General features: G+C 39.9%; 5 protein-coding genes and 1 long non-coding RNA gene across 6 annotated transcripts; 5 read left to right on the top strand and 1 right to left on the bottom strand.

The window, feature by feature from the left end:
• Positions 1 to 433: 433 nt before the first annotated feature.
• Positions 434 to 3,097, top strand: rasd2a (RASD family member 2a). Its single transcript, XM_074656491.1, has 2 exons — positions 434 to 1,398; positions 2,227 to 3,097. Exons 1-2 carry the CDS (start codon positions 891 to 893, stop codon positions 2,742 to 2,744), a joined length of 1,026 nt encoding a protein of 341 aa, XP_074512592.1. The 5' UTR covers positions 434 to 890; the 3' UTR covers positions 2,745 to 3,097.
• A 71-nt stretch (positions 3,098 to 3,168) lies between these two features.
• rsad1 (radical S-adenosyl methionine domain containing 1) lies at positions 3,169 to 9,964 on the bottom strand. Its single transcript, XM_074656485.1, has 9 exons — positions 9,673 to 9,964; positions 9,374 to 9,507; positions 8,324 to 8,528; positions 7,875 to 8,240; positions 6,729 to 6,792; positions 6,502 to 6,649; positions 6,186 to 6,240; positions 5,934 to 6,037; positions 3,169 to 5,684 (listed from the first exon to the last, which is right to left on the bottom strand). The coding sequence occupies exons 1-9, from the start codon at positions 9,796 to 9,798 to the stop codon at positions 5,552 to 5,554; spliced, it is 1,335 nt and encodes a 444-aa protein (XP_074512586.1). The 5' UTR covers positions 9,799 to 9,964; the 3' UTR covers positions 3,169 to 5,551.
• A 2,097-nt stretch (positions 9,965 to 12,061) lies between these two features.
• LOC141781637 (GTPase IMAP family member 9) lies at positions 12,062 to 14,388 on the top strand. Its single transcript, XM_074657477.1, has 2 exons — positions 12,062 to 12,174; positions 13,106 to 14,388. The coding sequence occupies exons 1-2, from the start codon at positions 12,156 to 12,158 to the stop codon at positions 14,128 to 14,130; spliced, it is 1,044 nt and encodes a 347-aa protein (XP_074513578.1). The 5' UTR covers positions 12,062 to 12,155; the 3' UTR covers positions 14,131 to 14,388.
• Positions 14,389 to 14,899: 511 nt separating this feature from the next.
• btr02 (bloodthirsty-related gene family, member 2) lies at positions 14,900 to 20,472 on the top strand. The gene is made up of 8 exons (XM_074656483.1): positions 14,900 to 15,033; positions 15,749 to 16,021; positions 16,104 to 16,181; positions 16,259 to 16,501; positions 16,585 to 16,729; positions 16,819 to 16,845; positions 17,226 to 18,469; positions 19,387 to 20,472. Exons 2-7 carry the CDS (start codon positions 15,752 to 15,754, stop codon positions 17,768 to 17,770), a joined length of 1,308 nt encoding a protein of 435 aa, XP_074512584.1. The 5' UTR covers positions 14,900 to 15,033; positions 15,749 to 15,751; the 3' UTR covers positions 17,771 to 18,469; positions 19,387 to 20,472.
• cldnk (claudin k) lies at positions 19,573 to 20,472 on the top strand. Its single transcript, XM_074656484.1, has one exon. It carries the CDS (start codon positions 19,573 to 19,575, stop codon positions 20,218 to 20,220), a length of 648 nt encoding a protein of 215 aa, XP_074512585.1. The 3' UTR covers positions 20,221 to 20,472.
• Positions 20,473 to 23,880: 3,408 nt separating this feature from the next.
• Positions 23,881 to 24,230, top strand: LOC141779925 (uncharacterized). The gene is made up of 3 exons (XR_012596477.1): positions 23,881 to 23,915; positions 23,958 to 24,003; positions 24,092 to 24,230. It is a non-coding gene; the product is annotated as an uncharacterized LOC141779925 (long non-coding RNA).
• The last annotated feature ends 103 nt before the right edge of the window (positions 24,231 to 24,333 follow it).

Genomic DNA, 24,333 nt, shown 5'->3' with positions numbered 1-24,333 from the left:
GGGCAGTTATCTGGGCACTTTGTCCATTAGTCCATTCATCTATAATGAGACAGGAGGAAACACCTGGACGTGAGGTGCTAAAAATAGTACATTAGGTCTCAATATCAGAATGCTCTTTTACAAGGGACAAAATGTTCAAAAGCATAATTTAAAGAAGATTTTCATTTAAATTAATTGAATTATCTATCGCCAAATGAGGTAACACAATGGTGATTGAGCCTAAAGGCCCTTGGAAGTATAGCAATATTTATATATTTGCAGTATTATGAAATTAATGCACTGGTCCAGCCATGTGCTATACAGAGTATAACTCCTTACATAATATGACATTGCAGTACCATCATTCATTTATGGGCATGTCTGAAATGCACAGAAATAAAATAGAACAGAAGCACATATGACAATTAGAAATAGTTTTATTATAGGGTAATATAAATACAGTTAACATGTACAAAAAACAAAAACAAAATACAGTTTTCTCCATTGTAGACACAAAAAAATGGAACTATGCACATTTTTATGAAAACTTGAAGCTCATGTATGAACAAAAATACTCCAGATGGCTAAACTATGAGCACAACGCCATTGTTTTCACTCAAATAGAAATGCTAAATCAACCAAAACTTGATTTGGATCAAATTGCACCCATTTGGAAAAACCCCTCCCTCCATATTTCCAGACTCATCTCTTCAAAGGAAAACTACAACAAGAGGAGATCTTGTGCTGCTTTGTGCTTCTATAAAAGGAGCGTGATGTCTGGATGAGATGGTGACGCAGACGCTTATGCGCTCCTAGCTGGTGTATATAAGAGGCGCCTCTCGGCTCTGTTTCGGAGCACACACATGGAGAAGCAACTGGGTTGGTAAGCTTTTAGCCTGCTTTGAAAGAACATGGAGATGAACGCAACTGAGAAGATTTACCTTCCCGTTGATGGCATCCTCGAAATGTTCAGCTCTCTCACCGGGCAGCATCTTCACCAACCAGCTCTCACATCATCAGTACCACAGCTCCCAAAGGTCTCCAACATCTCCAAGACAAGCATCATCAAAACGGTTAAAGGACGTTTGAAGCAACAAGATAAAGACAGATCCCCCAGTTCTGGTAATAGGCAGGTCTCGACTGATCGACTCCCAAAAAGATCAGTGGACCTGCTGGAGCTGGGTCTCACCAAGCGCAGGAACTGTCACAGAGTAGTTGTGCTTGGTGCACCCAAAGTGGGTAAAACCAACATCCTGCAGAGGTTCCTGGGTAAAGACTTTGAGGAGCAATACGAGCCCACAACAGAGGACTTCCACAGAAAGCTGTTCCACATCGGAGGAGAGTCTTATCAGGTGGATCTGCTGGATGCAGCCAGTGAGAGAGACTTCCCAGCAAAAAGGAGGCTATCCATACTGACAGGTGAGCATCAATCAATGCAATAACGATGCGATATGATACAACCTTATTGTCAGTTTGCACTGAAATTCATTTTGCATCCATTAGGCAGCCCGGTTAAATGTAGGGACTCTGAATCGCCTCATTTAAAGGTCCCATATTATGCTTATTTTCAGGTTCATACTTGTATTTTGTGTTTCTACTAGAACATGTTTACATGCTGTAATGTTCAAAAAACACATTATTTTCCTCGTACTGTCTGCCTGAATATACCTGTATTTACACTCGGTCTGAAACGCTCCGTTTTAGTGCATTTCAAAGGAATTGCTGTCAGCTGATGTTACTTACATATATTGTATATTTGTGACATCACAAATGTACAGAAATCCTAACGGCTTGTTTCAAACGCGCAATTTCTGAATACGGGCTGTGTGTATTTCTCCGTATATTGAGCGTTTTGATAGTTTAACAGTATTTATATAGCACTTAAACCTACTTTATAATGTAAAAAACCTGAAAATCTCACTTTTGACAATATGTGACCTTTAAAACATGTACGGGATCAGAAGCGATGCTGTTGGCCAGTCTGAGCATACTCTTGTTGTGAGCTGCTTGAAAGGAGGCTGTCACAAGTTGGCCAATGATCTTCACGCAGATTTTGATTTGGCTATAAAGTTTAGTTTTAAGTTTTACAGATATACTACTGAGCCAGGCTGTGCTGCAGTACAACAGGACACTCTGAATCACGGAACTGAAAAATAGAAAAAATAAGATGTTTAGAAATACTATGTTATAAGAGAGAAACTATGAAATGTATTGTCATTAATTAAATATTCTTTTCTCTCTCCCAAGGTGACACCTTCCTGCTTGTGTTCAGTTTGGATGACAGAGAGTCCTTTAATGAAGTCTGCCAGCTGCTCAACGAGATCAAAGCTGCCAAAGCAAAGCTGCTGAAATTAAAACATCCCGCGAGAGTACCGGTGGTGATGTGCGGGAATAAAGCGGATCTGGAGGCGCAGAGAGTCGTGACTCGGTCGGAGGTGAAAGAAATCCTCGGTGAGGATGTGGCATTCTTCGAAACCTCTGCTAAAGACGGCACCGGGATGGAAGGTGCGTTCAGGGCCCTGGCCACTCTGGGTGGACTACCAGACGAGACGAGTCCGTCTCGGCATGAAATCATCTCCATCCTCAGCTACCAGTCGATGTGCATCGGGCAGCAGCGAGGCAGGAGAAGAGGCAGCCGGGGTCTCGGTGCTCCCTGCGCCGCCATGGAGCCTCTGGCGCGCCGCCCGAGCTTCACCAGCGACCTGCGGCTGGTGCTGAGAACCAGCACCAAACACAGTAAACCCGAGAGGTGTCAGATTCAATGAATCGTGAGCCTTCTCCATAAAACCCAATTGCAGTAGTATGCTGCAATGTCATATTATGTAAGGAGTTATACTCTGTAATAGCACTTGGCTGGACCAGTGCATTGTTTTTTTGTACATGTTAACTGTATTTATATTACCCTATATAATAAAACTATTTCTAATTGTCACATGTGCTTCTTTTCTATTTTATTATAGTGCATTTCAGGCATGCACATAAATGAATGATGGTGTTCGTGGACATCATAAATCAATTCAAGTGATGATGCAAAACATGACCATGAGTGTGTGGGATAAAACCAAATGCAGTAGTATGCTGCATGTCATATTATGTAAGGAGTTATACTCTGTAATAGCACCTGGCTGGACCAGTGCATTCATTTTTTTTGTACATGTTAACTGTATTTATATTACCCTATAATAAAACTTTTTTTTTTTTAAACAATATTTTTATTGAATTTCACATTTATACATATATACGTATATACACATACAGACAGACTAACAATATTAATAATTAAATTATACAATGAAATGTTTAGTCAGAATTTCAAAGAAAGAGAGACATGACATTTCATGTATTTCACTTATCTAATAAAACTATTTCTTAATAGTCATATGTGCTTCTGTTCTATTTTATTTCAGTGCATTTCAGACATGAACATAAATGAATGCTGGTGTTCGTGGACGTCATAAATCAATTCAAGTGATGATGCAAAACATGACCATGAGTGTGTGGGAGGGAGGTGAGGAGAGGAGATGACTCACACCCACACCGCGCTGGAACGTCTTCTAGTATTTGTTAACAGACATGAGAGATTGTTCACATTTTAAATCATCCCACGACGCTGCGGATAACATCAAGGGGCCGAGGTGTTACAATGCCTGGTTAATAGCCTCCACACTCATGTGTCATCCTGGTGTTTCTACACAAAGAGTGCGAGTAAGGTGTATAAATAATAAAGAGGGGGGAGATGAGAGACAAATCAGCACCATGGAGAGAGCCCACTTCAAACTGAGCTCTACCGCTGAGTAGAGATGCAATTTATGTCCTTAAAAGCACAAGCACAAGCGTTTTCTTTCTTACACATCCAACCCACTCTTCAGGTTTCTTGGAAGAAACTATTACGTGGGCTGATCATTCAGAGCGGCCTTGGTTTGTGAAAAGATGGTTCAATGGAGATGGAGATGGAGCCTTAGTTATTAGAGCTGACAAAGTACTCGGTGCTGCTGTAGGATGTTAATGTTCGGTTCTCTTTCTAAACCTTCTCACTCAAATACCAGATTTATTGATGCAAATGAACGCATTTTGTGTTCTCAAAGCGAAGGTGATGTTTTACGTCCTGATAGTGATGTTCCCATCAAATGTCTTTATATAGTGGAAAATAAAACCAGACTGCAGTTGCTGAAGCTGAGCGAGGTGCTGCAGAGGACTCGTCACCAGCCCTCATGAATCATAGAGTGAGCTGTTTCTCCAGTTTTTGCCCCGAGAGCGTCGTGATCACTGCAGTGACTGTGTTCAAGTATTCAGCTCATAACAGCCTCATGAATAAACACTTCAACATGGTTCAAATGTGCACTTTTGAACTGACGACATCGGTAGGTGTTTATGAATCTCTCTGGCTGTAAGAGCACTTCAAAAGGCAATAGCTCTTACTAGAAAGCATACACCATCAGAGTTCATCACTTATGTTCTATCCTGCGAGATTTTGATTTGTGGAGCGAGTTTAATTGAAATATTGCTCATGAACGAGTCAGTGAATTTCTTTGAATAATAGACGTTGGCATGAATCTACATCAAACTGACACTTACTATCAAGGAGAAAAAAATGACACTAGATTTTATGGTCCATATTTTCTTTAAGGGGAGACATGACAGGCAAAAACATTGTTTTTCATGTACTGGTCAATTTTGAGATTTTGCTTTCATAACATGTCTTCTTTCAGACTAGTGGAGAGAAAACATCCAAAATAAACATTTAGATGTTTATTTTACAACACTTTGTCTGTATATTTCTCCTATATTAATCAAAAGTTAGCATTAGATAATGCCTCATTTCCATATTTAAACATCAAATTTCAGAAAACTTGTAATACAAAAAAATTGCCTTAATGTGAGTTATCAACTAGGGAAGTTTCATTGTGATATCTATTAAGTATTTACCCTATTTACCTGGGGTGTTTCCCCTTAAAAAATGTCTATAAATCTCTTTGTCTTCTCATATACTCAAGTTCTGAGACTGTTATTTGACTTTAGTTAGTTTAGTTTGTTGAGTTTATAAGCAGGAAAGAGGAATTTCCTTCAAAGATCTGCATCAAATGCAACTGAACATTGTCTCTATTTTCTCTGTAATCAGTGACACATTATATATATTCATCTTCCCAGAAAGATTTCAAGGAAATAACTATGAAAGTACAGACCAATAAAACAATTGTTTTACTCCTATTAACCTATTTTAGTTTCAGCACAAGCAATACTTGCATGATAACATCTAAAGGCTGTTAAACATATATTAACATCTAATGTTGTGAGTCTCATCCAAACCAGAGTGACAGAGTCAATATAATATAAAGGCCTGTTGGGCTGTTTTATTTCTCTATAAACAGGGTCAAATACGGGACAGGTCCCATGACAAATAACAACAAAGTAACACTGAAGAGGAAAAACTCAATTAATACAATATGAAAAACGCCTAAAATAAGGAATTTAAATATTGATCATAAAACTTAAATAAGGCAGATTTGGCCGATAAATAAATATCTTTCCTGTAGGCTTAACCCACAAATCTTCTCTGGAGTTAACATTACTGTCATCGTGGGTTGGAGGTCCTCTCTGTTTGGTCTCTTTGTAGCTTCTGACTCATTTGTCTTTCCAGCTCCACCAGTAGAGCCGGCAGTATGCTGTCCAGTAAGGCCAGTCCGTCCCAGGAGCAGCGCAGACCTCTAATAGTAAAGAAAGAAGAGATTCAGACACTGCAGAGCTGCAACTAGTAGTTGATTAAGCGAGTAATTGTAATTTTTTAAACGAAAATGACAAACATTCCCTGTTCCCAGCTTCTCAAATATGATATGATTTATATTTTTTATATTGTATACTGAATATTTTGGGGTTTTACATGACATGAGTGATTAATCTCTTTCTAAATAGTGAAAATGTAAAACTTTGAATTAATGTACAGTAAAATTAATCACCTGTCATCAAGAATGAGTCGTCCACTCTGCAGCAACTCTTTGACATCGCTGGACGAGCCAAAGACGTCATGGAGGCCCAGTTGAGGGCTGAACAGCTCCCAATGCTGTACAATACCAGAAACATTATCAACATTATCACTCGTCTCAAGATGTGCTGATTACTGAACATCACCTTCGCTGACGGGAAAGATTACAAAGAAACTGTGTTGATTCGAATATTATCCATTATTGCATTTCATGTAAGAGTCTCACCTTGTGATTAATGCCCTCTGTCATTCTCATTCCCATCACTAACACCTCCTCCAATCTGCCAGAGAAACATCTTTCATTGGAGAACTTTGCAGTGACGAGACGTTGATAATGACAAGGACAAGACACAGTGAGTCTGATAATACAGTTTCACAAGGACATGTCTGAAAGAACAAGCACATGTGCGGCGACCTCAAACTCTGTTTCTCACGCTGGGGATTTGCACATGGTAATGGCAGCTGCCCCGTGGTGTAATTATAACCAAATCCACTCATTAAAAGACAACACTATTGCTTGTACAGTAAGTGCAACAGCTCACAGTTCAAGATGACCGAGTTGAATCCGCCTCCGTGTCCCATGTCCTCTCTGCTGGACCTCACGGATCCAGGCGTCAGGCGCCAGAGTCTGGATCCGGGCCTCCCGACTGACACCTCCCTCCCCCAGAGGGACAAACCGACCGTGTGCTCCTGTCACAGACAAAAATTTAAACTTTTCCACAAGTACAATATTCTTCGATCACTGCCTTCAATCTATATAGTATCTCACCTGGGCCGACCCCGATGTACTGTCTTCCCTTCCAGTAACTCGTATTGTGATGACTCACCGCCTTCTACATAACACAAAGTGAAGTGTTATCGTGACTGTTCCTCTCGTATTCACGGGCGATATGGTGCAAAACAGAGCAGACATCTGCCTCGTTGGTGGAGACTTTTCATCAGAAACAAAACAGAAAAGCTGAATAATAGTCAGACATATCTCTCAAAATGATAATCTTTTGTGTTTAGAAGCAAACTCACTTTTAACTCTCTCTCAATAACATGAAGAACACTGTTAATAATGTATATAAAATATTTTCTTTCTAAAACTCATCATTATATTATAACTGATATTCTTTTATATTATGTTTTCTATTTGAAGTTATTTTTCTTTTCTTTTTTTAATCATGCTATTTATTGTTTCCTTAAGAAAAATTGCCAACAACAACCTAAACCATAACAAATAAAATAATTTGTACATATAATAACAGATAGTAACTGTAAATTGAAAAAGAAGTATTCAAAAACAAGGGAGGAGAAAAAATGGTAGTAATAATAATAATAATAATAATAATAATAGTAAATTAAATAAAAAAATATAATACATTTTAATTTAAATAAAAAGCATGAATTAATTAAATAAATAAATAATAATATATAATAATAAAAACAACAATAATAATATAATAATACAAAATTATAATAATATATAAATAAATAAATAAATACAATTATATAAATTAATGGTCTCTGATAGGGAACATAGATACCATATGTAAAATAATCGTAATATATAATGATGTATTATGTGGTTTTGTATGATGTTTTATTATGTTGTTTTTTTTCTTAAAAGATTAACCAGGGACATGGTCTGCTAATGAGCTAAGACTAGAAGTCCTATTTATACATTGCATCGGTTGCACACTAAATAAATAAAATAAATTCACACACCAGATTCCCAACACCTACTTACATCACTGTGGTCCCGCCCCCACATTAATTCACCCACACAGGATAGATACAGATTTTTCTTATTAAATATTGTTGTACTACATGTTTATATCTTATATAAAGCACTTTGCATTAAGTATTCCAAAGGTTTTCTACTACTGAACTTTCCTACAATCAGTGAGCTGTCTCTCTGCTGAGGACTTACACGTCTTGCAAAGTTGGACACCTCGTACTGCAGAAAGCCGTGCTGGTGTAGCGTCCCTCTGGCACGGTGGTACATCTCTGCTGTCACGTCTTCAGCGGGCACGGTCACCTCTCCTCCTTGCACCTGTCTGAACAGCTGGGTACTGCGCTCCAAGGTCAGCTGGTACAGAGACACGTGGTCATCGCACGCCCTCAGCAGCTCAGACAACTCGTTCTCCCAGGATTCGACGCTCTGTTTGGGCCGACCGAACATGACGTCCACAGACACCCTCCCGGGGCACAGCCTCCTGGCCTCTTCAACGGTTTGCAAAGCCTGATGGGAGCTGTGGTCTCTTCCCAGGATTTTCAAATCCTCATCCTGCAAAGACTGAAGGATTGAAAATGTGATATGTGCAATAACACAGTTCATAATCTAATCCGTGATCAGTCTTCTGTAGATTATATATTCACCTGGACTCCGATGGAGAAACGGTTCACCCCTGCACGGCAATAATCCTCTAACCTTGACTTTCCCACAGGAGTAGGGTTGACCTCGAGCGTGACCTCAGCCTTATCTGAGAGATACGCCTGCCTGGATACAGTTTCAAGGACTGCAGCAATGGTTGAGGGGTGAGCCAGGCTTGGAGTCCCACCGCCAAAAAACACTGAGGTGATGCTGCAGGGAGAAATCAACATTGAGGCTGGGTAAAGAAGGCATGTGTTGACAGTAGCAAAAATTGTTGTATTATAATGAGAATAAAGTCATATCTTTACAAGAAAAAAAAGTCGGAATATTACGAGAATAAAGTCATAACTTTACAAGAAAAAACGTTATTTCCTCCTCTACAAAAGAGGCAATTTCCCCCAGGTCCGTGTGGTTCTTTCTTCGGAATAAACACAGTTTCTTGCACCCTCTTTTCAAGGTCCTGATACTTATGATAATGTGGTGCTGATGTGCCAAAAGACTATTTCTACTCTAAAATAACACGTAAAATTACTATTTTATAATATTATGACTTTATTCTCATATTACTACGACTTTTTTCTCTTACATTTATGACTTAATTCTCATATTACGCTTTTTTTCTCGTAAACTTCTGACTTTATTCTCATAATATTAAGATTTTTTGTCTCGTAAACTTATGATTTTCTTCTTATAATGTTACGACTTTTTTCTCGTAAACTTATGACTTTATTCTCATAATATTACGACTTATTTTTCTCGTAAACCTATGACTTTATTCTCGTAATATAATGACTTTATTCTCATAATACTACTTCTTTTTTCTCTTAAACTTGACTTTATTCTCATAATATTACGACTTTTTTTCTTGTAAACGTATAACTTTATTCTCATATTGCGACTTTTTTTCTAATAAACTTATGACTTTATTCTCGTAATATTATGACTTTATTCTAGAAATCTCAGATTTATTTATTTTTCCTCAATGTGGCCCTGATACTCTGTCGTAGTCAATGTACTAATATTTTCCAAAAATAAATGTCTAACAATCACCTTACCAGGATACCTGACTGAGCTGCAGTAATGTCTCAGTCTCCCTCTGAAGGCACTCAGTCATGATGTGGTCGTTGTTCTCTCTGGATATGTACTTGTTAAAGTTACAGTAGGAACATCTTCTGAGACAGTAAGGCCACTGGAGAAGAAGACAGGAGGAAGGTCACTCTGACATACTTTGGGCAAACTTTTCCAGACATGACATTTTGCATTAAAAAAAAAAACTAGATAGAAAACATATTAAATTCAGTGCATGGGGATGCATGCATATTTCTCTGCAATGAATTGACCAAAGCCAGCTCACGTGCACGTAGAGAGACGCCTGCTCTGTGAGATGTGGAGACTCAAACACATCCTCAATGATTTCTCCACAGGAAGTGTGAGAGAAGCAGCGCAGACTGGGAGAGAGGACACGTGTGATTCTGATCATCCTGGAGACAGTCTCTAATGTCTTTAATGCAGATTTAAATGTCTGTCTGAAGGTTATCCTTCATTTGAACACATGGTCCTGTATAACAGAGTTACACCAGTCTGGCTCCATCATAAAGATAGCAACAATGTATCGAAGTTTCCATGACAACAACAACAATGTAGCTGAAGTTAGGCGCCTAGCAACAACGTTGCTACAATGTAGCATAAAGTCAATTTAGTCTGTTTACATCCGGGTAGCTGTGACGTCGCTCCAAAACAGGAAATACATGAATGTCACTTCCTCTTCGTGTGTTACGCGGTTTGACCAGTTCTTTTAATACATCCATGTGTTTGACCACACAGAGGCGCTGTTTCACTGACGTAACAGTTACCCATTAACAGACGGTTACTACTGTATGGGCAGTTTACTGTACTGTGTAGGTACTTATTATTAAGAATAAGAAGGAAATTAAAACTAATTATGTGTTTGATAAATTTCTTATGGACCGATGAGAATTTATTCTGAATTTGTTTTACTTTTTCTTTATATAGATGTATATTTTTTTAATTGTTATTATTTATTTTATTTTTTTACTTTATAAATGTTATCCTGACATGAGCAGTTTTTGTCTGTATATACTGTTAATTATGGCAGGTTATTTGGGCAACATTGAGGGAAAACAAATCTGAGATTTGGAGAATAAAGTCATAATAATATGAGAAAAAAGTCGTAATTTAATGAGAATAAAGTCATAACTTTACATGAAAAAAAAGTCGTAATATTACGAGAATAAAGTCCTAACTTTACGAGAAAAAACTTAATTTCCTCATCCACAAAAGAGGCAATTTCCCCCAGATCTGTGTGGTTCTTTCTTTGGAATAAACGCAGTTTCTTGCACAATCTTTTCAAGGTCCTGGTACTTATGATAATGTGGTGCTGATATGCCAAAAGATTAAGTATTTAATTTTTTGTGAATCTGTACTGTGTAGGTACTTAGCCTAAAATGCAAAGTCAGGTAATTTTGAGCAAATTTTAGTTTGAATTAGCCCCCTTCTGCAACTTTGGGCCTATTTCGACCTGCGCCTGACCCCCTAAATATGTCTGTTGTGCCAATTTGGAAGGACCATGTCTCATAGTGATTTTTTTAAAGGTCTATGTCCTTAGTGTCTATGTCCTTAATGTCCCAAATTGTACATTTTCTGGTTCCCACACTTCCTGTCCACAAGTGTACTGTGTAGAAGTATTAAAGTTTTACAAGTAAATTACTAAGCAGTGCATCGTAGGTGACCCTTTCGTGTGCCAAATTCATCCAAAACCTCTCCGAAATGGCTGAAATGTGCTTTTCAATAGTTCAAGAAGTAATGCTTACGCTAATAAATGAGCAATGTGCATGTCCTTGAGCATGTGTTTGATCACTCTAATTACACCTGTTAAGCTGCTATTACTGTTTATATGAAGACTGCGAGGAATGAAAAAATGTCTCATAGAGAATTCCCTAAAAAAAACAAATGTTATCTGACTATGAAACCTGTTCATTTTGTTCTTTTTCCATGGCTGCATGCAGGTTTTTGTAAACATTGTTATTTGTGGTTGCAGTGACACGTAAAGACACTAGTCTATATTTAGAATATTAATTTGTGCTCTACTCGCACAGGATCAAACTAATTTAATGAGCTATTGATTTCTCTGATTCCAGGAAAAAAATGCTGTCTGGTGGGCTGACAGTGAGATAACCTTGTAAGGTCACCTTTAAAATCAGAGTGTTCATTTAAATAGAGGAACAAAAAATCAAAAAGCTAAAAAAAGTATTCACTAATCAGGGTTACAGCTAATTAAATCATTTTGAGGTAAGAGCCATCTAAGCTCTACAATCAGTGCTTGTCATCTTCAAATAATTACCTCTGATCAGTGCTGATTAGACCGTTTGTTGGGATGATGATGGTTATACAAATCACTTATATGACATGTGGCTACATGCAAATAAAGAAAAAAATTTAAAAAATCATCCATCTTCTCACCCTTCACAGTTTTACCAAAGTACAAACTACAACAGTACACAATACAGTAGTTTATTAGCTACTTATTTGAAGTATTTCATGAAGAATATCAATAAATGTGAATGTGCTCCATGTCAGCCTCCAACCCTGGGGACATTTTCCGATTAATCTTAAATCTGGCACCAATTACCTAATCAGCAGAGAGAGGCAGAGAGAGAGAGAGAGAGAGAGAGAGAGAGAGAGAGAGAGAGAGAGAGAGAGATTTGTTTTCATTGAATGCAGGCAGCAGTTATGGTGATGACTTCAGTCCAGTGAGAAGCTGGAGAACTTTGTGATAATTCAAATTAAAAGAGTGAATCTGTGCTGTATATCTGCCTAATGGATAAGAGGAAGAAAGGTAAGCTCACTGATTTAATACATATGGAGGGTAAACAAATATGACATGGACTCTGCTTTACGTTAACTCAACCTTCAAAGCTAAAAAGGAGCAGGGGTCACATCAGTTTGCATGCCATTTATCAGCTAAAAGCATCAGACTGTATAGGCTGGAAGAGGTCTAGCATTAGTTTTTAGTCATAGCAGCATGGTAGTGTCGGTTGGTTGGCCACCACTTTGATACAGACTAAATATCTCAACAAATATTCAATGGATTGCCAAGGCATTTTCTAGAGACATTTATGTTACCCAGAGGATGAACTGTAATTACTTGGTGATCCTCAGACTTCTCATCTAGCATCGTCATCAGGTCAAATTTGAATTAATTGAATTTGTCCACTTTTTATGAACAAATATCTAAAAAATGCTCACATGCAGGATCAGCTGCACTTCTGCATTCTGTGCTGATTAGCAAAGGTTAGTATGATAGCATGCTAAACTAAGATGGCAAACATGGGATTATACCTGCTAAACATCAGCATGTTTATATTATTATATTATTATGTTAGCCAACATTAGCATTTAGCTCAAAGCAAAGTCTTAAAGGTGCAGTATGTAGGATCTGACATGAAAATGAGAATGGTCCGTTCTGGGCTACTGTAGAAACATGGCGGCTGGCTCTGTGAAGAGAGGATGTAGATGTAAACGGGTCATTCTAAGCTAACAAAAACACAACGATTATTATTTTCAGGTGATTATACACTAGAGAAAACATACTTATTAATATTATATTCAATATCTGCCAATAGATCCTCCTAAATGCTACACACTGTTCCTTTAAGATACTCTGACAAGAGAATGTAAAGATGAATGACAAGTGTAAGCAGATGCACATTACTTTTTGCATTTACGTGATTTACCTCATTCTTAAATTCAGCTGAACTTTTTCACAGGATCTCCTACAGAACTAAGGCTTCTGGTGGTCGGCAGCAGTGGACCTACGCAGCTCCTGCTAACAAATCACATCCTTGGGAGGAAAGAGTTTTCTAAGAATACCACCGGCATTTCTGACAGCAGGAAGACCACTGGAGAGCTGGCTGGTAGACGAGTGGCTGTGATCAATGCACCCAACATCTATGACAAGGATATATCTCAAGCCAAGACGAAGATGGAGCTGAGGAGGTCTAAGTGCTTATGTATTCCTGGTCCACATGTCTTTCTCATCACCTTTGACATGGAGAAAATTTCCCTGAATGAAATTGGAACCCCCAAACTGATGAAGCAGCACTTTGGGAGACACTGTCTGAGGCACTGCATGGTCCTCCTGGCTTATGATGGGAACCATGAGGGAGCTGCCCTGATGGACAGGGTGCGAAAGACCAATTGGCCCCTGAGAGAGCTCATCGAGCAGTACGGCGGACGCTTTCACATCTTCAGCAAGAACTGGAGGGATCGCAGCCCAGACAGAGAGCTGCTGCAGAAGATAGAGAGGATGGTGGCTTCTTTAGGAGGGGCCTGCTTCTCCAGCAGGACTTTCCAGAAGGCGGAGGACTGTGTGAAGAAGGAGGAGAAGAGGCTCAGGAAGCAGAGGTCGAGAGAGATAGAGAAGGCGTGGATGTCGATGGAGAAGCAGTACATAGCGGAGGAGTTGTATCACCAGAAGGACGCCTACACCGCCAACGTGGGTGCAGAGATCAGAGCCAAGGCGGAGCTGGACAACGGGTGGCTCAGGACCTCCCTGGCGAGAGGGCTGGGGACGGGTATCGTTGTGGGAGCCGTCGTGGGTGCACTGTTTGGGTCCATAGAGGGGCCAGGAGGGATGGTCCTTTACGGGATCATAGGTGGTGCAGTAGGTGGATCAGCAGGAGGAACAGCCCAGGTGGCTATAGAGCACATGGAGGACAGAGTGGCGCCTAATGCCAGACTCAACTTTAACTCAATCTTCATCAATCGCTTCTTTACAACTCCTCGTCCATGACTGCTACTTATTATGGCCTGTGTAACTGTCTTAGAGACATTGAGGCGTTTATTTCATGTTTTTCTGTCATAAATTCATGATTATTTGAGTTCATACATTAAAGGTGCTATTGATAACATTAATAACATTCAGCCACTAGATGTCTCATTGTCCCTCCCCCGTTCCATTGCATTTACTTCACAAGTCGCTGACGGCTCTTACTGTCAATCTCAGCCTTTTATCCGTTTTCAAACATCAAATATCTTCCACAGAGATAAACAAAACATTCATTTTGGAACCGCCAACATTTTTAAAATAATTAATTTTCAATAACATATATTTATTTATTTATTTTTCAGGAATAGCCATACTTTTATTCGGCACCTTTCTAAAAGCTCTGTGGATGTTTGTTTGTTTTTTTTGTTTTTTTTTATATTTGTCTACATAAAAATGTTATCAATAAGACTTTAAAATCATTAAAAAATATATAAATAAGACGTTGATACCAAACTAAATAAGGAAATGTACTCCTTTTAGGTTGAAACTGAAACTTAAGGGGATTACTTATGGTCAAAAACAGTAAATCTCATGGCTGATTTAAACTGTAAATTTGTATTTTGAATAAACAGTTGTGAGTTGTGATTCGTGAGAGTTTGTTGTTTGGCAACCACACAACATTGTATTCAACCTCCAACACTTCCTGGTGTCTGGCTGTAGGTTAGTTAAAGAGTAGCTCAGATAACATTCAGGGTGGAGTCTCAACTGAGAGAGCCATTATCTAAAGCACTGCCTCTTTCCTAAACAACACACACACCTTAGTGTACCTGTTCAGTGTAAACCATCTACGTATTATAACCTGAAACTGTGGAACTGAAGCAGTGTGGACTGAAAGCAGTGTTATCTGGATAAGATCATCTTTGAGAGGTAAGATCACACTCTTCTCAGCTAATGCTTTTACTTTAGTTTCTGTTTTAATTTTGGAAAAACTACCTATTTTCTGACTATGAATTCAGACCTTAAAATCATTTATTTATATTTATTTATTTATGTTTACTATGTGAATGTCAGAGAGTAATGTAGTCAGGACAAAACGTAACACCGTGGTTTCTGCTTTGTGTTGTATTGTGCTGTTGCTCCCCCGTGACGTAACAAACAACTTGGCTGCTACCTGTTTGACCACATTTTTGACATCACATACTTCCGCTCTGTTGGTACATCTGTCCCTGATCACAAAGAAACTCTTTTTAACTCAAACCTCTGTAACAATGACAATAAGAAGTCGATGTTGGGAGCTTTCACCAGTGAAATAAATGTTGTTTCAGTAGATTCAAAAAAGAAAGTCACACATCCCGTCCTTTGTTTGTCATTACATAATGTGAGAGGAGTGCCATTCTGCTCAAGAACATGACGTCCCGTTTGTCCTGAGAGGACTGCATAGCTGAGCTGGAAATATTTGTGCTGTCACATTTCACTCTAAATGCTCCTTTATAAGCCTTTTGGGAAGTGCTCATACTGTAGTTCATGATGAATTAGTTGATTTGATATTAATTTATCAAATTTGCAGAATGTAGCTTCAATGTGTTCAAAAACAAAACAAAGCTTCCTCATACTTTCTTGACATTGTCATTGTCATTTTCAGAGTATGGCCTCTACAATTGGCCTCCTCCCCGAGAAGCCCTTCTTGTGCTCTCTGTGCAAAGACATCTTCACCAGCCCAGTGACCACACCGTGTGGACACAGCTTCTGCTTGTCCTGTCTCAGCCACTACTGGTCACGACACCAGTCTAAATACTGCCCCCACTGTAAGAGGCTGTTTGCTGACCGGCCTGACCTCAGCGTCAACCGCATCCTGGCAGACATCTCAGACAACTATAGGAAGAATCGACCAGAGAAACCGCCTGAAGAGGAAACGGTACTTTATTGCATTTGTGAGTCAATCATAACGGATCTGATAATGAATAATTCTAATATATTTGTGTATGTCACTGCTACAGGTTATAGATGTTGAGCAAATGATTCAGGAAAGGCTGCAGAAGATAGAAAGGTTGAAATATGCTCTCGAGCTCCAAAAGGTGCGTTGAAACCCTCTACATTATTAGAATCTCTGTTTTTAAAACAATGTATGTGATGCATGATGATGTCCAATCAGAACTCCTATCTCCGAGAGGTGCGAGAGAGCCAGAAGGTCTTCTCTGTCCTCGTACAAGCTATGGAGAAGAGTCACAAAGCGGTGGTGGACTCAATCGAGGAACGACAGAGAGAGGAGGGGAAGAAAGTAGAAACACTGGTGAAAGAGATCGAACAGGAGATCCAGGAGCTGAGGAAGGAGACCGCTGAACCTGATCCCCAGATTCCTGTAAACGGTGACGATGAGACGAAGCAAGTCACCGCAGTAAGCACCTTTACCTTCTGCAGATAATATAATGATAATAGTGAACGGCTACCATCAGTGAAAACGTTGTTCATGTCGTGCAGATTGTTCCCACCGTGTGCCCCTCTAAGATGAAGGACTGGTCCAGGGTTACCGTAGAATCTGACCCTTGTGTTGGGGTCACCAGGCGAGCACTGGCAGACATAATGGAGAAGATAAAGGTAGAAGTCAACCGGCTCTCCAAATCTGGTGAGTAATGCGACTTTTATTCAGTGTATTAAATCATTAAATGAGCATTAAATTAAATTTTTTTTTTTCCTGTGGCTCTTCTTTGACAGAACTCAAGAGGATAGAGAAATACACAGGTAAGGCTCCATCCACACACTATTTTCCATACTTATGTTACGTTGTTTCCGTATGTATTGTATTTAGTTTGCTTAGTTTACGTACTTATTTTAAGCCCAACCATGATGTTTTTCCTAAACCTAACTAAGTGGTTTTGTTGCCTCAACCTAACTGTGGATGTTACCTTAGTTGTGTTCTACAAATAACATGCAAAAAGCCTAAAATACATCATGACACAAAGAATGTCCTTGTAATGTTGTGCTATTTATACGCCTTCCCATGAGACCAGGTTGGATTTAACCCATCAACCCACCCCAGTAATTTTCTTACAGTCCTTTAGAGCTGAACATGTCCATGCTCTTTGACCCCGTCTTGACCTTTTCTCCTCCCGTTTTCTTAGTGGATGTCAATCTCAGCGCTAAGACAGCCCATCCCGTCCTCTCCGTCTCAGACGACAGAAAACAGGTGAGACACACGAACAAGCTCCAGGAGGTACCAGATCACCCCAAGCGGTTCGACCGCGTGGCGAACGTGCTGGCCAAAGAGAGCCTCAGCGGCGGGAGGTGCTACTGGGAGGTGGAGGTCGGGGAGAAGATCGAGTGGAACCTAGGCGTTGTCAGTCAGTCCGTAAACAGGAAGGGCAAGTTCACCATATGCCCTGCGAATGGTTACTGGACTCTAAGCCTGAAGCCTGGCGGCCAGTTCATTGCCAACACCTCTCCCGTCACGCCGCTGGCTCTGGATCAGAGACCCAAGGCGGTGGGCGTGTTTCTGGACTACATGGAAGGCCACGTGTCCTTCTACTGCGCAGAATCTGGAGTCCACATTTACACCTTCACAGACACATTCACTGACAGGCTTCATCCGTTCTTCAGTCCCGGTCGCCTGCATGGCAGCAAAAACGTTGCACCCCTGATCATCTCTTCTAACTTCTGCAGCATCTAAACATCATACTCAATATTTTCTATTTATAAATCTTTGTGCATTTGATTATCTTTTCAGTATCAATCCAGTATGTCAAATATGAAAAACTAGAATGAACCACATTTCGCCTGTCAGGACAATGAACAAGAGGTTGCATAAGGACCTACACTTGAAAACTTCAATGAAACCCATAAACAGATTGGAAAGGAAAAGAGGAGGGCAGAAGAAAAAGAGAAGACTCTCATAAATGAACAAGTGAGTCAAAGTCGAAAAAGAGGGGAAAGTTGGATGGGTGAGAGGGGCTGCGAGGTTGGGACAGGGGTTGACGAGGAGCAGGGGAGGGAGGGCACAGTGAAAACAGCAGGGCATTGTGCTCGTACACCAGGCACTGGGAGACACATTCACTCATTCACACACAGACACTGTCGTGCACACGAGCGCGTGCTTCTGCCCACCGCCGCACAGACTTGCGCTGGCATCTCGGAGGGCAGCCCCATCATCCAGTCCAGTCCTGGGTGTCGAAGCTGATCGACCCCTCTCGTCTTCAGTTCACCTGACCTCTGAGACAGAGCCTCCCCTGCTCTACAGCCTTCCTGCGGACTGAAGCGAAATCTCAGGGTCGTCGTTCACAACTCCAGACCTCCCAACTGATCGACACAAGCAAAGGACCAGCAACACAAACCTGTGGACAAAGGGGAGCAGCAAGAGTCTTCATTTGAGGTAAATATCCTTCATAATATCCTCAAGGAGAGCATTAGTGACAGTTTAAAAAATTTCTAAATCAATTTGACTAAAAAACAGATACATTTGTGTGAAATGTGATGAGTTTGATGGAATATAATTTATTTCTTGGTGTTGGAGGCAGGTGTATGGATCACTCTTACCTCATTGCAATGTTTGCACTAATTTTATGAAAAGTATCCTAATAAATAGAACCATTAGTTGGACCAAAGATAAGTAACAGATTCCTAAAGTGGGGCCTTCAGGGGTCTTTATAATCTGGGCACAATATTGTCACAGTGGGAGAATGTAAGCCTGATTATTCTGGTTTCGAGGATGCATATGTTCCATTGTTATCTGCCCACATATAAAACCATTTTATTCACATCAAATCTAATAAAACTCCCCTCAGACGGGGATCTATTGGACACACGTTCATCTAAAAAGGGTCCAAATGGGACATTTTCCCCTCCATCCTTGTCATAAAACAACCCCCGGGATTGATTGTGCAGGGGAGGGTTCGATTCACAGAATTGGTAAAAATGTGGATACCAAGCGCTGTGATAAAGAGATGACATATAGGTCCTCCTGGCCCACTCTTCAAGCCCTCATGAAAGATGCTTGTGTTCAGAGTCTCCTCATGTTTTTCTGAGATAATCCACTCACCAGGCAAGGCGTAGCTCGACACCCACAGATGTGTCAAAGACGGCTATTCTCTGTGCTTCTTGCTGGAATCCACTAAACATGGGCCTCGCTGCCTGTCTCCAAATATTTATGATAAATATATGCTACATTAGTCTTTTCATGCTTTACTAATGTAATGCTCGTTGTTGTTAATAGTAGGACAAAGTTTCTTAGCACTATTTGTATGATGGATTAAATTGATTCTACTTTTTTTGTCATTTTCTGAATTTCAGGATACCTGTCGTTGTGTGACCCAAGCTGAACTCATCACCACCTGAAGACTGACAGTGGAGCACGATATTTCCAGTACATTGACTGTCACGTTTCTTTGTGGGACTATAAGTGGCCCCTTTGCAACAAACAGAGACTGAAATAACACAAAAAGACAAATCTATCTGATTCAAACAACACCTTTCACCATGGCAACCACGGGCATGCAGCTGCTGGGCCTAATCATGTCCCTTATAGGGTGGGTTAGTGGGGCGATAGTCTGCGCCATCCCCCTGTGGCGGGTCACCGCCTTCATCGGTAACAACATAGTGACGGCTCAGATCATTTGGGAAGGCCTTTGGATGAATTGCATCGTGCAGAGCACGGGTCAGATCCAGTGTAAGGTGTACGACAGCTTGCTGGCTCTGCCCAGCGACATGCAGGCGGCCCGAGGCCTCACCGTGTTCTCCATCCTGATCTGTGGCCTCGCTCTGTCTTTGGGGGTCCTGGGAGCCAAGTGCACCAAGTGCATCGGCGTCAACAGCGTCAAGGCCCGTGTTGCTCGCATCTCTGGCGCCCTTTTTGCCATCGCAGGGTTCCTCTACCTTGTACCCGTCTGCTGGACTGCCCACTCCATCATCAGGGATTTCTACGATCCACACGTGGCGGCCCCGCACAAGCGTGAGCTCGGCCCTGGCCTTTACATCGGCTGGGGTGCGTCAGCCCTGCTCCTCATTGGGGGGTCTCTGCTCTATGCTGGGTCAAGTCCCCCCGGCTTGCCCGGCTCTCCCACCTTCAGCAGTGGAGAAAGTAGTCCTCGCAGGGCACCCGCCTCACAAGTCAAAGGTTATGTTTAAGTCTCCAAAATGTCTCCAGTCCCACAAATACACCCAAAACGATTCCTCTCCTTTTGATTTTGCTCCTTGTAATTATTTTATATTTAATGTTAGCTTTTTTCTCTGAAAAGCCGCAGGAGGCTGTTTAGGGAAAACTGAACTCATTTTATTATTTCATACCTGATATATCCTTCAATAACCCTGTTCTCTGTCTGTCTGTCTGTGTAAAATACAATAAAAGTATTGGTCCTCCAAATCCTCTCCTGAGAGAAATGGTGTGTGTTCACATTTGTATGTTAAAATCTTACAACTGCATGCGTTTGACCGAAGTAGTTTTAAAAAGAAAGTCTCTGTTTTGCCTGTTTAAGTAAACACTAGAAGGGGTTCTACTGAGTGGAGAAGAACAATAGAACAATGGGGATGTGTGTACATTTGCTTGTGGCGCCATATTGTTGAGAAGTGTGTGTGTGTGTGTGTCTCCCATCTTCCATCTCTTCTTCCCTGTCTCAGCTACCCCGTACCAGGGACAAAGAAAAAACACATTATCTTTCATTCACGACATAAAAATCCTGGTATTCCTTCAATTAACAGTACAGCAAACCAGGCAATCTTAGCACAAGTCATCTCAAAGCACCTCCTACTCTTTGTCAGAATCACAATTGACTAGAATTTACTGATATGGCTGAAGTTTCCAGCCCGTTACTTATCTTAGACACAAGCAGAACAACACAGAATATGCATGTTTGTAACTCGTGTGTGTGTCTGTCTGTCAGTGTCTCTGTGTGTGAGCATGTAATGTGGGATGTTACGAGCCACAGTGGAAAAAGCATAATCTTTATTCATGAGACATTGTTCAGATCCCTCAGATTCTGTGCTCCTTTACTTAAACTTTATTACAATCATCACATACATACTGTACATGAAATTTGACCTCATATAAGCATTAGGCGCAGTGAGCTGCCACCGGGGAGCAACTTGGGGTTCAGTGTCTCGATCAAGGACACTTGGACAGTAGGAACGGGGGATCGAACCACCAACCTTGTAGTTAAGGGACGACTTCAAACACATATTCAGTGAATTAAAACCATTTGAGCGCCTTATGGAGTTTGAACATGCTGACGCTGCTGTTTCTGAATTTCAATACTTTTTCCAAGCTACATTTTCTTAAACTACATTAACTGCATAGAAAATATAAGAAAAACTGAAGATACCCCGTGCACAGCGGTGTTTCTTTTCTCTCCAGTAGTTCGCTTTTTCTTGTTTTTAATGTAATTTGCCAATAAAATAATGTCCAGTACCATGGTGTGAACTAGAATTTTTATTTCTCATGATTTAATTTGGTTTTCTGTGGTATAGATAGTATAATTTGCTTTCTGTTGACTGTAAACAGTAAAATGTTTTTCTCTCTGTCTGTAACAGCAGAGGACAGAGCGACACAATGCCACTTTATAGAGCATTACAGCACCACAATAACAATGGGCACCAGTGTCCCAAGTGCCAGGTAGTGACTCATACATGACCTAAGTAGGCCTATACCAATGTTGGTAGAGTAAATACAGTAGGGGCAGACTGTGCTATTTACTGTACAATTGTAATGGGTAAAGCACAGAGTGAGACAAGTGCACTATTTACATTGTAAATAATCAGAGCAGTGTCTCAGAATAGCTAAAGGTACGATACCAGACCAATTAGTGTGCACTATAAGTGTACTAATGAATCATTGATGATATCATTCACAGAGCCAACGACACAACACCTTTGATAGAGCTAGTAGGGACTCAATGACTTGTTCAAGATGTTATATTAATGCATTACACTGATGCATTAATATGGAAGCAGTGTTTTAAAGAGAAACTTAAAGGAACACTGTGTAACATTTCAGGGACCTTTTAGCAGAAACGGAATGTAATATTCATAACTATGTTTTCATTAGTGTATTGTCACCTGAAACTAAGAATCTAAGTTGTGTTTTCGTTACCTTAGAATGACCCCTTCATATCTACATAGGGAGCGGGTCCTCTTCATGGAGTCCACTATGTTGCTCCGCCATGTTTCTAGTCCAGAACGGACAAACCAAACACCGGCTCTAGAGACAGCCTTTAGCGTTTTTACGTTTCCTGAAGGCCACATTAGTTCTCCGACACGCTTGTGAAACTGCGGTGACGTGAGCCACAGAGTGCAAAACCGTGGTACCGCCAACCGCCATCTGACTTCCGTTGCTCCTAAAGTTGTGTTATTATGGTAACGATGGCTTCTGAGCAAGGCGGTTTTGCAATCGGCAGCTCACGTCACCGCAGTCTTGGAAAGGGAGGAGTGAGACTACGTTATATACTGTTGGGCATTTAAAGCCTCTGAACAGCCACACAGGTGTTTTCAGTTCATCTGACTGATTACACCTCTGCTCAGGACTGTGTGGGCGTGTCGGCCTAATGACATTTTCCTAAGTTTCCTGTAAACTTTGTTGAACCTGTTAGGGTGGAAAAAATTGCACCTTAATCATTGTCATTGGTAGGTGAAGATTTGTGACCGCACAACACTGTCATTTGTGAGATGACCTACTTATGACTTTTAATTACATAATAATTTCCCATTAAAGCTCCGCCCACCTTCAACCTGAAGGTAGGGGAAGATATGTGACAGCACAACACTGTCATTTGTGAGATTAACCTACTTATGACTTTTAATGACCTAATAAATTCCCATTAAAGCTCCGCCCACCTTCAACCTGAGAAGAGGTCTAATCAACCAGAATGAAAAAAAACCTTTGTGGGTGTACAGAGGCTTTATTTAACTGTATAATAACAATACATCATATTCTATAAAGTCATTATGGATTTCAAAAATCTTAATATGCAATTTAACTGGTAATATAACTGTCATCCTGTAAATGTAATGGAGCAAAAAATAGGCTACTGTATTTCCTTGTGAAATGTAACGTAGAGTAGAAGGCGAAAATAAGTATACTAGGAGCTTAAAGGTCCCATATTGTAAAAAGTGAGATATTCATGTCTTTTATATTACAAAGCAGGTTTAAGTGCTTTACAAATACTGTTAAACTATCAAAACGCTCAATAAACGGAGAAATATACACAGCCCCTATATTCAGAAATTGTGCGTTTGAAACAAGACAATTTCTGTCCATTTGTGATGTCACAAATATACAATATTTACACGATTTTAAACATAAACATTCTAAATGTGTCCCAGTTTATTTCCTGTTGCAGTGTGTGTAAATAACATCAGTAGAAGTAAACATGGACCCAAGCTGTTGCCTAGCAACGCGATTCTGTTGCAATTCCGTTGAAATGCACTAAAACGGAGCGATTCAGACAGAGTGTGAATACAGGTATATTCAGGCAGACAGTACGAGGAAAATAAAGTTTTTTTTTAACATTACAGCATGTAAACATGTTCTAGAACAGGGGTCAGCAACCTTTACTATCAAACGAGCCATTTTAGGCAGCAAAAAAAAAAAAAAAGCATCTGTCTGGAGCCACAAAACATTTGAGCATTGTGATTAAGGTAACACAGTTTATAGTCTAAGTATATAGTATATAAGTCTAATTAAGTGAGGGCCAAAGTGCACATATATGACGGAGTATTAGTGCCACATTGAGGGGAAAAAAATCTGAGATTTCCAGGATAAAGTCATAATATTACGAGAAAAAAGTCAGAATATTATGAGAATAAAGTCATAACTTAACGAGAAAAAAGTTGTAATATTACAAGAATAAAGTCATAACTTAACGAGAAAAAAGTTGTAATATTACAAGAATAAAGTCATAACTTAACGAGAAAAAAGTTGTAATATTACAAGGAATAAAGTCATAACTTAACGAGAAAACAATTCGTAATATTACGAGAATAAAGTCATAACTTAACGAGAAAAAAGTTGTAATATTACAAGAATAAAGTCATAACTTAATGAGAAAAAAGTTGTAATATTACGAGAATAAAGTCATAACTTAACGAGAAAAAAATTCGTAATATTACGAGAATAAAGTCATAACTTAACGAGAATAAAAGTTGTAATGTTACAAGGAATAAAGTCATAACTTAACGAGAAAAAAAATCGTAATATTACGAGAATAAAGTCATAATTTTTGCAAGAAAAAAAGTCGTAATATTACGAGA

This window comes from Sebastes fasciatus, chromosome 13, assembly GCF_043250625.1.
Source record: "Sebastes fasciatus isolate fSebFas1 chromosome 13, fSebFas1.pri, whole genome shotgun sequence".
NCBI lineage: Eukaryota > Metazoa > Chordata > Actinopteri > Perciformes > Sebastidae > Sebastes > Sebastes fasciatus.
This window is presented reverse-complemented; position numbering and strand designations above follow the sequence as displayed.